General features: G+C 33.7%; 1 protein-coding gene across 1 annotated transcript in view; it reads left to right on the top strand.

Moving 5' to 3' along the window:
- Positions 1 to 14,729, top strand: part of HLTF (helicase like transcription factor) — a 49,434-nt gene that overhangs the window by 20,520 nt on the left and 14,185 nt on the right. The window contains 9 exon segments of the mRNA XM_035726308.1: positions 668 to 758; positions 2,280 to 2,359; positions 2,445 to 2,486; positions 3,313 to 3,402; positions 5,598 to 5,695; positions 10,159 to 10,302; positions 11,238 to 11,376; positions 12,473 to 12,608; positions 14,089 to 14,268. Of these exon segments, the coding sequence (XP_035582201.1) occupies positions 668 to 758; positions 2,280 to 2,359; positions 2,445 to 2,486; positions 3,313 to 3,402; positions 5,598 to 5,695; positions 10,159 to 10,302; positions 11,238 to 11,376; positions 12,473 to 12,608; positions 14,089 to 14,268 (1,000 nt within the window).

Genomic DNA, 14,729 nt, shown 5'->3' with positions numbered 1-14,729 from the left:
AGATCTCTGGATTTAGCAGTTACATAGTTGGTTTAGCAGTTAATGACCTTCACAAAATTAATTTTTGAAGACTGGTTAGAGCAGAGCAAAACTGAAAATATTTTAAGATAAGAATAGTAGGTGAAGAATTGGAAATAACAGTTGTGTGCTATTATGTATTTTGCTAAGTTTGAAATAGAAATAGAAAAATAGTTGGAGATGAAGGCAGGGGAGCATTAAGAAAGAAATCCATGGTTAGGAAGAGCTTTTGGGTACCATGGAGAGAATTTGTAGGCCTCTGTGGGGGCAGTGAGATCAAGAGAATAGATAAGTGAATTAGCATTAGAAGAAAAGGAAGTAAGGTTGATGGAAAATATAGATAATTGAGGGAATAAAAGGTAGGAAAATTAGGAGTTTATAGAAGATAGCATTCGATTTTCTTTGTGAAGTGAAGTAGATCATGTGGGAGTCAAAGGAGTTAAGAATCTAGGCAAAGGATCCAGTATGGTATAGACCTTTGTGGTGGGTGGGTAGAGAGACGAGCTGGCTGATAGAAAAAATAAGAATGAAGATATTATAAAAAAAAGTTGAACTATTGATGTGGAAAACCAAAGTTTTAAGAATGATACTGTTAGTCAAGGCAATTTACTAATACTCTGTATATTTGTCCTTTTCTTTGAAATGAAAGGATCTAGATGTAGTGGAGAACCCAGTATTTCAGATGTCAAGGGAAAGAATAAATATCCCAAGTCAGAATTGTCTAGCTCTCGCCCCAAAAGGTAAACTCTGTTATGGTTTGATTGTATGTGATGTTTGTTTAAACTCTTTCTCCATTTTCTTATATGTAGGAGAGAGATATGACCATTTATCTCAGTTATATAGTTCTTTCAAATTCATTCTGTTAGTTGAAACTTCCAAAATCACTGACTTAGGCAGGTAGGTGTTCTCAATTTATAGGTGAAGAAAAGTAATACTAATCTATAAAAGTGAATTGGTAGTTCTTAATAATCACTTATCTTTTTTACCACTTTTTTTCTATTTCTTTCACATAGGAAATAAGATCTAGCTCCCAAGTTTTTTGTTTTTGTTGACTTTAGAAGTTTTCTTTATATTTTGAGGAGAAGAAAAGTGACAACTATTAGATGATTTGATAGAAGCACTCTTTGCTCATCTCAGTTCTTTGTCATTTCACCTTTAGAAATAAGACATGATGAAGTTATTTTAGAGAGTATTATATTAACGTAGACTAGAGGGAGAATTTGAATAAAATACATAATGCTCCTCTAATTTAACTTGAATCTGTTAACTTCATAAATTTCATTTGCCCTCAAAAGTAGGTCAAAATACTTGACTTTTTGTTGTATTGTCTACCATAATATCTGCAGGTGTGATCACAAATCTGAGTCTCTATTAGCTAGTTCAGTAAAGATCTCAAAACTGGGGCTTTGTTAATTGTTGTCTATCATTAATACCTATCTAAACTGAGCACAAAACCAGGACTCCTGTTTCTCATCTAGATCTCAAATCTTACAACCCCCTAACTGACCATGAGCGTAAGAACAGCAGTGTTAGGTTGACCAGATAAGATTAAAGGACATGGAAATAGTAAGGAGGATGTGAGGGGAAAACTAATAACTAACACACATATGATAGTTAATATATGTATGTTTACTGTGCAACAGGCACTATTTTAGGGGCATTGCATGTAGTAACACATCTTAGGAAGTGAATTGTATTTTTATTCCTGTTTTCCAAATGAGGAAACTGAGGCATAGAAGAATATTAAGTGACTTCCCTAAAGTTACATAGCAAATAATTAGGGGAATAGAAATTTGAATCTAGGTGGTCCAACTCCAAAGTCCATTATTTTTAGGTGCTTAACCACTGTAATGTACTGTTTCTACACAAAGTTTTTCATTGTGAGAGAATTATATTTTTGCATCTTAGCTGCTCATTTCATTATATTAGAAGTATTTTTGATAAGAGTTATTTCTTTTTAGTTCTAGTTTTATATAGGTGTTTTGTTTGAATTGCCAGATACTAAGCTCAGATTTAAAATGATTATTTTAGGATGGCTGACCTTTTCAAATTTAATAATGGTGGTACTGTATTTTGTATAGTAAATGCATCTGCATAGGAAAGCAAAATGCTTTTAGCAAATTTTACTTTCACTTGTTAAATTTTCCTTGAAATTTTTTCAAAGACCAGGCAACACAGAAGCATTTGTAGTGCATGTATTAAACCTGTGTTTTCATATCCCATTTTGTTTTGGTTTGATTAAAAATTTGTGTATATTTTAGAAGGAAAACTGCAGTCCAGTACAATGAAAGCAGTGATTCAGAGGAAAATGAAGCAAGTGAATTGCCACAGAAAATGAAAGGTAATATGAAATGGACTTGATTTGATAATGTGTCTTATATTCTAATTTCCCAGTGTGACCATTTTTGTATTTGGTTTTGTTGTAGGCAAACTGAAAAATGCACAGTATGAGACTAAAAGAGTAAAAGGTGTGTATATAAATCTCAGTATGCATAATCTACACTTAAGGATTATTAAAGTAAAACTCCATAAGTTTATATCTCTTTAGCTTGGATTCTTTAGTAATAGGTCTAACACTTGACTGCCGTTTACATTTGGAGCTAATTAAGGGTGGTAAATGAATGAGACAAATTGAAAGATTAGTTTCAAATTAAAATCTAAGAAATATTTAAACTAACTTTAAACAAAGTAATTTTTACTACTTATAAAAGAACTCCAATAAAATCTTATATGTACAAATTACAATTACAAAAGTTGTGTGGGAGCACCTTCTTGGTAATATTACTGTTCGCATTGTCATAGAGATGTAAAAGTAACCAGTGAGTATCATTACTTTTTCCTTATCTTTAAAACATAACTATTTTCTTTTTTTGTAAACTGGATGGTACTGTATTCCTAATTAGCTGAGAAATTGTATTGCATTTGGAAAATTACTCATTACCACCAACTGATATGAAAATTTGGCAGCCTCATCATTACGAGTCAAACACCTGTCTCCTTGACATTACTCTCTGAATCACTTTGCCTGTGGCTGCTCCTACTTTCACACCTCTTTCTCAAGAGAAGTAACACTTTATGACAAGTGACTACATTCCTTCTTTGAGCTGGAATGATATGCTTAGTGTCAGGCAATTTTGGTCACCAGATATTTTGTTTTTATTGAATAATATACACTCTTAAGATTTGTAGTATGGAAGTGTTGTTTTTATTTCCTATTCTCAGGAGGTACCTGTACCTAAGCATAGGAGAGAATTAGTTTTCAGATATCTTAATGATTCTGTGGTTTTATTTTAGCAGGGTCTTCTAAGGTTAAAGAAGATGCAGAGTTTGCATGTGCACTTATTTCATCTACCCCTACAACAAAAAGGAGAATGTTGAAAAAGGGTCAGTAAATCTCATGGTTTTTTAGCTTTTGTTTCTCAGTGTAAAAAATTTTTAATGACAAAAGTTATGAAAACATGGTACAAGAAGTTTAGAAAGTAGAGAAAAGAAAAAGATAATCCCATTTTTCTTGGAAGTGCATGTTTATGTGTTCTCCTAGTACCTTTTCTTATTCTGTTTATTTTAGTTAGGTCAAAAATATGATGGAAAAGAGGTTCTCACTCATCTGAATAGCAGAAGTGTTTTCTTCTAGTGAAGGTCCAGAGCAATTGATGGCTCTTTAAAACCTAATTTAATTTGAATTTATTTAAATTATAATAAAGATTCAGTTCTTGGTATGAGTAGAATTTTTCACTTATGAACACTAGTGATCTTTATTATAATTTTATATTTTGTAGTTCAGAGGAAAACATTATTTGAGAATTAAATATTTGAGAAGGAAAGAGTTTGAACTCTAAGGTTAAGGAGATCTGGGACAAGTTACTGTATCTCTGTAATTTAGTCTCCTGTATTTTATATGTTGGGGCTATACTAGGCAGAAGTCTAATTTTATGGAGCTTATATCTAATGATGGGAAAACATAAACAAGTGAACACGTAATTTTAAATAGTAGACATTGTGAATAAAGGAGGATAGTGAAATATTGATTGATGAAAAGGACCTATTTAAGGAGATATTTGACCCAACACAGAATGATGAAAAAAGAGCTGACTTTTGGTCTAAGAATCAGACAGTTAATTGAGTTGAAAATAATATGCATTTCAAATATTTCTTGACCGTAATTTTAGAAATTTTAAGAAATGTGGAATTTTCTTTTGAGATAGAATTCAGATAGAATTAAGTTCACACTCAAAAAGTTCCTTCTTGCAGGCACATAGCCATAATAGAAGAGAGAAATTTTAAAAAATCATAGCTGTGAAAAAAACAAAATAAGCACATTTCTGGAAGAAAAGCAGAACAGAAACAAAAATCAGTGAGTGGAGACAAATGATAGTGCTTTCTTAAATTTGACACAAAAAGTCATAAGGAAAAATTGATGAAATTCTACTACATTTTAAATTACTGTGCATCAAAGTGCAATATAAACAAGGTGAAAAATGATAAGATTGAAGAAGATATTTCTTTTAAGTGTAACTTAGAAAGGATTAGTATTTAGAATGTGTAAAAAGAAACCTCTACAAATTAATTGGAAAAAGTCCAGTAGGAGAATAGCCACTAAGAATACAATAATATATTTTAAGGAAAGAAAACATAACCAATAAACAGGGAAAGCTGTGCAAGTTCGGTCACTGGAAAAATCAAATTAAAGGAACAGAGATACCATTTCACCTGTTATATTTACAAACATTTAAAAATCTCATGGTGCCATGTATAGGCAAGGTTGTACAGCAACAGGAACTCTTACGCACTATGGATGGGAGTATAAATTACCATGGTGAGCAGCAACTAGGCCAAATATAATGAAGATAGATATATCATCTAGATATGTAGCCATGAAAAAGTAGTTTTCACTGCTGTGTTATTTTAGAAAAATATTGGAAATAATGTAAATACTGTCCAGTAGGGGAATGGAAAATAACATTATAGCCTGTCCTTTCATAGGCTGCTTGAGTATTTTGCAACATGGCAACTGGCTTCCTCCAAAGGGAGTGATCAGAGAGAGAGGGAGAGAGCACCCAGGACAGAAACTGCATCTTTTATAACTTAATCTCAGAAGTGATACACCACCACTTTTGCCATATCCTATTTGTTACCCTAGTAGAGTGTGGGAGGAGACTATGACGTTGTGACTGTCAGAAAGTGGATATCTTGGAGTCTGGTTACCATATTAGCTATAGTACAGATTCCAAAAACTGCATAAAACAAATATTATCTTAATGAGTAACTATGAATAACTTAAATACATATCAGGAGATATTCCAGACTTTTTCTCTGTGTCCCCTCTCAGTCACAATTCTCTCCCTCCTCCCATAAGTAATCACTGTGTGGATTTAAAAGTGACAAGGTAAAAAATAACAAAGTGACAAGGTAAACTCTAGTTTCTGTTACTTCATCATGGCTGGAAATAACAGTCTATCTACTTCATTTAAATTCTTCCTATTTTCTCTTTTCATAAAGGCACATATTGTCATCTCTTTATTAACTTCATATATATGAGAAGAAAACTAAAGACTGTTTCAACTGATTCACTCTTTCAGGAGCATCTGCAGTGGAGGGTTCAAAGAAAACTGATGTTGAAGAGAGACCAAGAACAACACTGATCATCTGCCCACTTTCGGTGTTAAGCAACTGGATTGTAAGTCTTAACAGCCTTTTAAAAATGTGACATGGTTTGTATTTTAGTCTTGTATGATAAAAAGTATTTGTTAGAGTCATCATTGGGAAAGATAATGCTTGGTCAGCACTTTATGTTTAAGTTAAAATAATTGTTAGGTGAATTGGGGTTTTATTTACTCAATTGAAGTAATTCTTTGAAGATTTATAGTAGAGAAAGAAACATCAATAATTGTTATCATAAGATTAGGTTTGTACTTCTTTCTCTGCCATTTCTGTCCCACAAGGTAGGAAAGATACCTAATTTAAGACTGCTATATTTACGAATTAATTGAAAACTCTTTTCTAAGAACTACACTAACTTCTGTGTATATAACAACTTGTAGCATTTAGTGAGTTCCTATGTGCTCAGTTTTTCCTTAGGCTCTTTCCATAGATTTTTCTCATTTAGTCCTCACAACCATTATTCTCACTTTCCTGGTGATCAAATTGAAACACACAGAAATTAAGTAACTTGCTTAACATCATCCAGCTAATAAATGATGCAGATAGGATATAGTCTCCAACATTCTGATTCTAGTGCCTCTGCTTTTAAGGTTACCCACCAGAAAATTTTGTCTTTTTTTTTTCCCCCTCCCAGATTGCTTTTCTATTCTAAAACATTACATTGGAATGGAACCCCTTGATGTATTATTTGTAAGGAGCAGCTTGGTTATGTTTCCTTTCCAGTTTGAGCTTCAAGATGCATGTTACAATGAAATAACTACTCTATTAGAAGCATTGAGAACATAAAGACCACTGGATGTGAACTTCTGTTCTTGCCACGTCCAAGGTTATTGCATCTCTCCTGACCTTTCCTCCTCTAATCTCAGAGGTGGAAGTGGTCCTAGTCTTTGTAAGACCATTACCTCAGTCTGTACATAGGATTCCATCTCTTCCACCTTTGCATTTTACCTGTTATTTTTCTCTTTGCCTGGTTAGTCTTTTCCTACTGGCTTTTTCATGAAACATACTCGGATCTTTTTCATTTTTAAATACTTCCTTTTGATTATGTCTCACCTTTAAGTCCTTTGCTGTCATACCATTTGGGGTTTAATTTCCACTTTGTGATTTTACTTACTAACTCCTTAACTTGTAATCTGGCTTCTACCACTTGTTCTCTAAATTGCTTTGGAAAAGATTAGTAGTTATTCTCTAATTGTCAAATTCTATGCTGCTTTACTTTCTTCTTGACTTTTATGTACTCTTGCCTTCTTTGATTCTTATCTTTCTAAGTTTTTAGTATATATCTTTTTTAAAAATTAAACCTTTTGATGAGTGTGTCATTTTTCCTCTTAGGACCAGAGTGAGGGTTAGTTCTTTCTTGCTCTTTTTTTTTATTCCAACAAAAGTATTGTCTTTCTTTTGAGATGTAGTGCATTTTGGGAAGGCCAGTACATGGGTACTAGAATGAGTTTCAGGGTGAGGTTTACAAGAATTAATGGGGGTATAAACAGTAGAACTATGATTCTTTAAGAGCTTGGGTTGGGGATATATATTTTAAAAATGGGTCATCAGTATTTCATTATAATTTTATATATGAAAAACAAAATTTTAGATAATATAAACTTCAGAAAGGAAACCTTGGCAAAGTCTTGCCTAATGTGATTATGGAAAAAACTGATTTTTAAAGGAATGAGGGATAGTTGGGCATATATGGATTCCTGGTTAAGAATTAGAATTTTGTGGGGTGCCTGGGTAGCTCAGTCGGTTTAACGTCTGCCTTGGGCTCAGGTTATGATCCTGGAGTCCTGGATTGAGCCCCGAGTTGGGCTCCCTGCTCAGCCGGGGAGTCTGCTTTTCCCTCTGCCCCTCTCCCTGCTCATGCATGCATGCACGCTCTCTCTCAAATAAATATATAAATAAAATCTTTTTAAAAAAATTAGAATTTTTCAGTCAATAACCTACTCTCTTCCTAGCCTCCAAGTAAATGACATAGCACCCTAATGAGCAGGCTAGAAACTACCTTATCACCCTTTTTTTTGTCTTCAGATAGGGGAGAGTCCAGTTAAAGGTGTAAGATACCAGTCCCACTTCCACCACATACTTATTCTGGTTATTTGGACAAGTTATCTTCCCAAGAGAAAATGAAATAACACATATTTTATTCACACACACAAACTGAAGCACAGTGACTAGAAACTCAGTACTATCGTTCTTTCTCTAGGAAAGTTAATTTTTTTCTATTTCAGGTCTAATTCTGCCACAGATTTGTTCTCTTCCACTTCAAGGCAGCCCATTGATTCAGTTTTCTCATATTGAATTCTTTCTCTTTTCCTTTTCCACCAGATTTCTTAATAAAATTCTCTGTGTTTTTACCTTTACTCTTTCATGTTTTATCCTCTTAGTATTTTTGCCTTTACTATTTCAGGTATCATTCTCTCTTCAGCCCATAGTAGTCTGGTTTTTGCTCCCACCCTCTATAGAAACTGTGAAGGCCTTCAGTGACCCCATTGTTGCCATGTCCATTGAGTTCCCTTTGTCTTTTCCTCTGCCCTGACTTTTAGTTTTCTTCTTAATGGCATTTTGTTATGTTTTATTTTGTCAGCCATCTTTAAAACTTTCTGTAAAGAGTGGGAATGAACATAAATTACGAGTTAAAAAATCAGCCTTGTATTCCTTCCTGAAATTTTGCTATTCTTCTCCCACCCCCAATTTTGTTGCTTCCCCAACTTTCTGACCACTGTTTTTCTCCCATGGCTTCTATTTAGTCTGCCTCCTCCCCCCTCCAAGGCATGGTATCGTTTTTGAAATATTAGGAAAATTTTTAATGAGATCTGCATTTACTTAACAAGATTCAAGAATTTCAAAAGTCTGCCACATTTACTTTATTTTTTTCTTTGCTGGAATATTTTAAATTACCCCAATAAAAACAGGCCCACTGTTTAAATACTGCCATTCTGTAGGTTCTGCCCCTAACCTTTTCTCATTATGCCTGTTCTTAAAAAATCTTACTCATTCCTGTAGCTTCATGTACTATCTACTGATAACTTTGTAAAGTCCATCTCTGCATTGTATTACAGACCAATATTTAGTATTTCCAAGTAGGGGCGCCTGGGTGACTCAGTCTGTTGAGTGTCCAATTCTTGATTTTCATCAGGTCATGATCTCCGGGTCCTGGGATTGAGCCCCGTTGGGCTCCACGCTTGGCGGAGAGCCTGCTTGGGATTCATTCTCTCTCTCTCTCCCTCCCCTTCTCCCCTTCCCTGCCTCTGCCTGTCCCCTCACTTGTACATTCCCTCTCTCTCAAATAAATCTTTAAAAATAAATATTCCTAATATATGTCTCCAGTCATTCTGTAGTGTCCAAGGATTTTAAATGTCTAAAATAACAATACTATTTCTTTCTCATTTTAAGATTTTATTTATTAGAGAGAACAAGAACACGAGCTAGGGGAGGGGCAGAGGGAGAGGGATAGAGAGAGAATGATTCTCAGTTGAGCACAAACCCCCAATATGGGGCTTGATCCTAGGACCCTGAGATCATGGCCTGAGCCAGCCGAAGTCAAATGTTTAACTGACTGAGCCACCCAGGCATTCCATTTCTTTTCTCATTTTTATACCCACTTTCCCCTTCTTTTTTTAAACTTCCTTATATCTTTATCACACAGTTCTTCTAGGCACTCACTTTAAGTATCAGAGGCTTCTTTGTTTCTTCCTTTTTTTTTCATATCCCATATTTAATTAGTCCTCAAGTCCCATCAGTCCCTTTTTCTTAGTATCTTTCTTTTACACCTGTCCTTCCCATTCTGTTCTTACCTTGATACTTTAGGGCTTTATCATCTCTCACCTAATAGATTCTCAGCTTTGTTTTTCTGGTATCCTTCCCCCCCCCCCCCAATCTAACCATGATTTTTTTTTTTTCCTGCTCAGAATCTCAGATTTGAGAGAAAAAGTCAAGTGTTTTAAACAGATCATGTCCTCAGTGAGGGCTAGGACCAGGTCTTATTTTTCTTTTTAGCTTTACTACGTTTCTGGTTGATGAACTGGCAAATAGTAGGTCTTTGATAAATGAATGAAAGTGGATACTATGCTTGAATCTCTGCCTACATTCTTGAGAATATGGGTTGCTCTTTTCAGGTTTAATTTTGGTATTACGAACTTTACTAACTGGAAGCATTAAAGATCCTTTCTGTTAAAATATTAAATTTTAAAAAAATTAATTACAGTTTTAAAGAAATTTGGTTATTTTTCCTCCTAAAAATGAAGTGGCTGGTCATTGGTAGGGCCAAGCAAAATTTATATAATGCATTATTATTTCATATATGTCCATTTTCCTGACCATAAAATAATAATTAGTATTGTTATCATTATTGTTATTTTAGTTTAGATTGCAGGAAATTTGATTTTATGTAATTTTAGTAGTTTGATTTGGGTACAGGACAGTAGTTTATCAAACGTGACACTAATCTGTTTATTATTTTAAATATTTCTGATTCTCTTCTAGGACCAGTTTGGACAACATATAAAATCAGATGTGCACTTGAATTTTTATGTTTATTATGGTCCTGATCGTATAAGAGACCCAACCTTGCTTTCAAAACAGGATATTGTTTTGACTACATACAACATTTTAACTCATGACTATGGAGTAAGTATGCTGAGACTCATACTTCAGAAGTTGAATTTAAGAAATATGCTTCAGGTTTCTAAAGTGTTCTAAAATTCAGACTTTATACTCTTTCTTTCTAAATACTTAAGAATATGTAGGAAGTAAATATGAAATTGTCTTTTAATATTCTGCAAAAAAAGGTTGAACTTTCTTCAGCAATTAGGAATATTTTCCATTTAGGACATTTGAAGCTACAGTTTTACATTGGAATTGTAACTAAGTGTATATAGCAGTTTATAAGTGAATTTTGTTTTTTCTAGTATTCTAGAATATTATTTTCTTGATCAAATCTTCTAAATCAGATTTTCCAAATCAGATCAAGTATGATTTGATTAATAATTATCTCAGCTTAAAAATAAGCTTTTTTTAATAGCTGAAGTTCATGAGTTTCCCAGTTAATTTAGAAGTTTAATTGTTGTTTGTTTGCCTGTAATTCTATTTGTTAAAATGTTTTTCAAAATACCTTGTCAAAATTTCGATCTTCCGGTAAGAACATTAGCTTCAACATAAAAGAAACTAATTATGTTATATTCAAATAATTCTTACAACTGAAAATTTTTCTTTCATCACAGTTTTGATCTGAGGCAGAATTAGCTCAGTGTATTGAACCAAAGTCTCAATAGAGAGCTAGACTACCTAGGTTTAAATGGTAGCTCTGCTATTTCTTAGCTGTGGTACTTTGAGCAACATACTTCCAGCCTTGGTGCTTCAGTTTTCTCATCTGTAAAATGAGTAAATAATAATACTTCATAAGCTTTTGGGCATTCAATAACTCTAATGTATATAGTGCTTAAAGCAGTATCTACCACAGAGTAAGTGTTGATATTAAAGAATAACAACTTGTATTTACCAAATTATATGAAGTACTATTTTACTTTCCTATGTTTTTAATTCACATGAAACATTTATTTCAGACTAAAGGTGATAGTCCATTACATAGCATAAGGTGGCTAAGAGTAATCCTGGATGAAGGACATGCCATCCGAAATCCAAATGCTCAGCAGACAAAAGCTGTACTTGATTTAGAGGCAGAAAGAAGATGGGTGTTAACAGGTAAAAAGGTTATGTTTTTTAAAAAAATTAATTCTCAAATATATATCATTAAGTTTTAGTGAGGTAACTTTGTAAACTTCACACGGATATAAAGTTTGTCTATGATTAATCATAGAAGTCGTTTAATATTTGAGTTGTTTTTCACAGTTGCCCATGCTGTGGCAACATTTGAATTATAGTCGATTTATGGAACAACCGCTAGACTTTTTAATTTTAATTTTTTTTTTTTAGAGATTTTTTTTTTTTAAAGATTTTATTTATTTGACAGAGAGAGACACAGTGAGGGAACACAAGCTGGGGGAGTGGGAGAGGGAGAAGCAGGCCCCCCACTGAGCAGGGAGCCCGACGCGGGGCTCGATTCCAGGACCCCGGGACCATGACCCGAGCCGAAGGCAGACGCTTAACGACTTAGCCACCCAGGCACCCCTATTTTTTAAGGATTTTATTTACTTGACAGCGAGAGAGGGAATACAAGCAGGGGCAGTGGGAGAGGGAGAAGCAGGCTTCCCACTGAGCCGGGAGCCCGATGCGGTGCTCGATCCCAGGACCCTGGGATCATGACCTGAGCCGAGGGCAGATGCTTAAAAACTGAGCCACCCAGGCGCCCCTAGACTTTTTTTTAAACTTTGGAGATTCATTAGACACTTTTAATTCTCCAATCAGAATCTCGATTTCTCTATTTCTCCAATCAGAATCTCCATTTCTCTATTTCTCATCTTGAAGCCAAGCCTGTTTGCTACTTGTGACACCTCTACTAGAATACGGGGAAGAGAATGTAAACTCAGTTTCATTTTTCCTTCTTGCTAATACTGCTGATTTAAAATCAAATAAATGTTCTTGGATAAGGAGAAAGTTGAATTTACTGGACCTGTGGTCTTTTTCTTTGTTAGTATGGCAAGTGAGAGCTAAAATTAGAGCAAAACTATATTTTAAAGTTGCGTATATGTTTAACAATGGATTATAGTTATACCTTGATAGTTAGTGGGTGTGCCTGGTGCAGAATGCCCATTTTCAATGGTTGTTTTCTCTGATTGGGTCAGATGGATAGTCTGAATGCATATACTATAGAGTAACAACAGTTTTCTGTTATTTTTAGGTACTCCGATTCAAAATTCTTTAAAGGACTTGTGGTCTCTTCTTTCCTTTTTAAAACTTAAACCATTTCTTGATAGAGAATGGTGGCATAGAACAATACAGCGTCCTGTCACAATGGGAGATGAAGGAGGACTTAGGTAAGTAATTTCATGAAAACCGCTTAAAATTAGCAACAAATAACTGTAAGCAGCTTGAACCAGTTATCACTTTGATTACTATTTTAACTTCAACTGTTGTCTTTCTTCTCCCAAGAGCGTTTATAGCTTAATGCCTTTGGCTCTCAGAACCTAGTGATTCTAGTTTGGGGAGACACTACCAGTAAAACATAAGCCTTCCCTTTCTTTGATTTTAGTCAAACTGAAAGGAAAGGCAGAGCTTTATGGTCTTTGTGTGTTATTGCCCTCAAAAATCACCATTAATTGATTAAACAATGACAGGAGAAACTGTATGCTCTGAGGATCTAATATGCATTAAATTTTTACAACTTACCTTATGTAGCTTTATATAGTGATACTTGAATGGTATGACATACACTGGCATCAGCAAGTTTAAGAAAGAAAGTTGTTTCTCATGGAGACAGATAAATGAAATTCAGCTTGGTGATAGCCATTTCACAGGGTACTAGGCTAATATGTGGCTTAAGGTTTTTGCCTAGAGTAGTGGTTTTTCAGAGTTTGGAATCCATTAGGTTGTGAAATCCTTATAAAGATGGCATCTAGCATTATAAAAGAAAATGAAATAGAGTAGAAGATTTAAAGAAATTTATATCTTCACACATAGTAAGTATTGTTTTGTGAAAGGTTTCTATCATATGTGTATGTAATTTGATACATACATTTGCTGGACGGAATAAAATGTGTTTCTTACTGTGGTTACAGTGAAAAAGGTTCAAAAGCCACCAACCTAGTTTGTAAAATTGTCTGCTTGATTCTCAGAACCAACTATGTAAATTCTAATTTAAGAAATTGTATTTATATTTCAATGTCAGGAAAAACCTTTCCTTAAAAACCTTTCTTTCCTTAAAGAATTGATGTGCCTCCTTTTTTTCTGATATTGAGAAGGGAGTGTAAAGGTTGTACAACCTAGAAGGCATATCTCCCTCTTCTGAATAGTCACATCATGCTTTAATTTTTTTGGCATCTTTACTTTGTAAAAATTACTTATTTTTGTACCTTGATTTTCATATTACTGAAAAATCTTTTTGAAGGTAAGATCTTTCCTCACATTTATAGTTTTATGATATTAATATAATGACTTTTACTTTGTGTAGATACTTAAGAATGTGAATGTTGAATATTGGATGATGTAGTTGACAGAGGTGAGAAGTGAAAAAGTTAGTGAATAGAAGAAAAATGGGGAGAAGTTAAAAAGACAGGATGAAAGAAGATTAAACAGTGACTGGTATTGAATTGAGGGCAATGAATGCATTATTGTTATAATTTTCTATTGGTAGAATATATGTCTGATTATCAGATTGGATAGAACTCAAAACAGAGATTTAAAAAAAAAACCTTTGGTTCTAAATAGTAATATATTAAAATACTCTTTTTTGTTCTTGTTGAATCAACTTATATAGAAATAAAAAGTTATGTAATTTTTTGTTTTGTTTTGACTTAGGCGTTTACAATCCCTTATTAAAAATATTACCCTAAGAAGAACAAAGACAAGCAAAATTAAAGGAAAACCTGTTTTAGAGTTACCAGAACGTAAAGTATTTATTCAGCATATTACACTTTCAGATGAAGAGAGAAAAATTTATCAGTCTGTGAAAAATGAAGGCAGAGCTACTATTGGAAGGTATGGAAAAAAGAAAGCCATTTTAGGAAATAATTTTTATTTTCTTTCCTGTTTAACTGAATAGTATTTCTTAGAAATGTTAGGAAAGTCTGAAGTATACTAAAAGATAACTTGCTTCTTTATTTAAATTCATTTTTACAAATTAGTTGAAGTAAATGAAATAGTAGTATAATTTACAGGTAAGTTATTCCTTAAGTTAGGAAACAAAAGTTTACATGAAATGGCAAGTTCTGAGTGGGTAGCCAGAAGACCTTGCTTGCTTCTATTCCTGGCTCTTTTCATGGGAGTAGATAAAAACATTGAGAGAAGTATATATAGAGAGATAATAAACCTATTTAAGGAACAAAACTTTGGGGAATGTCCATATTTAAGAAATAGGGAAATAGAAATTAGAAGATTCTGTCAAGGACAGAATTTGGAAAAAAAAAGTAAAGAAAACTGTGGGAGAATCCCATGAAAGC

This window comes from Zalophus californianus, chromosome 1 (assembly GCF_009762305.2).
Source record: "Zalophus californianus isolate mZalCal1 chromosome 1, mZalCal1.pri.v2, whole genome shotgun sequence".
Classification (NCBI taxonomy): domain Eukaryota; kingdom Metazoa; phylum Chordata; class Mammalia; order Carnivora; family Otariidae; genus Zalophus; species Zalophus californianus.
Note: the sequence above shows the minus strand (reverse complement) of the source record. Positions and strands in the feature narration are given on the sequence as shown.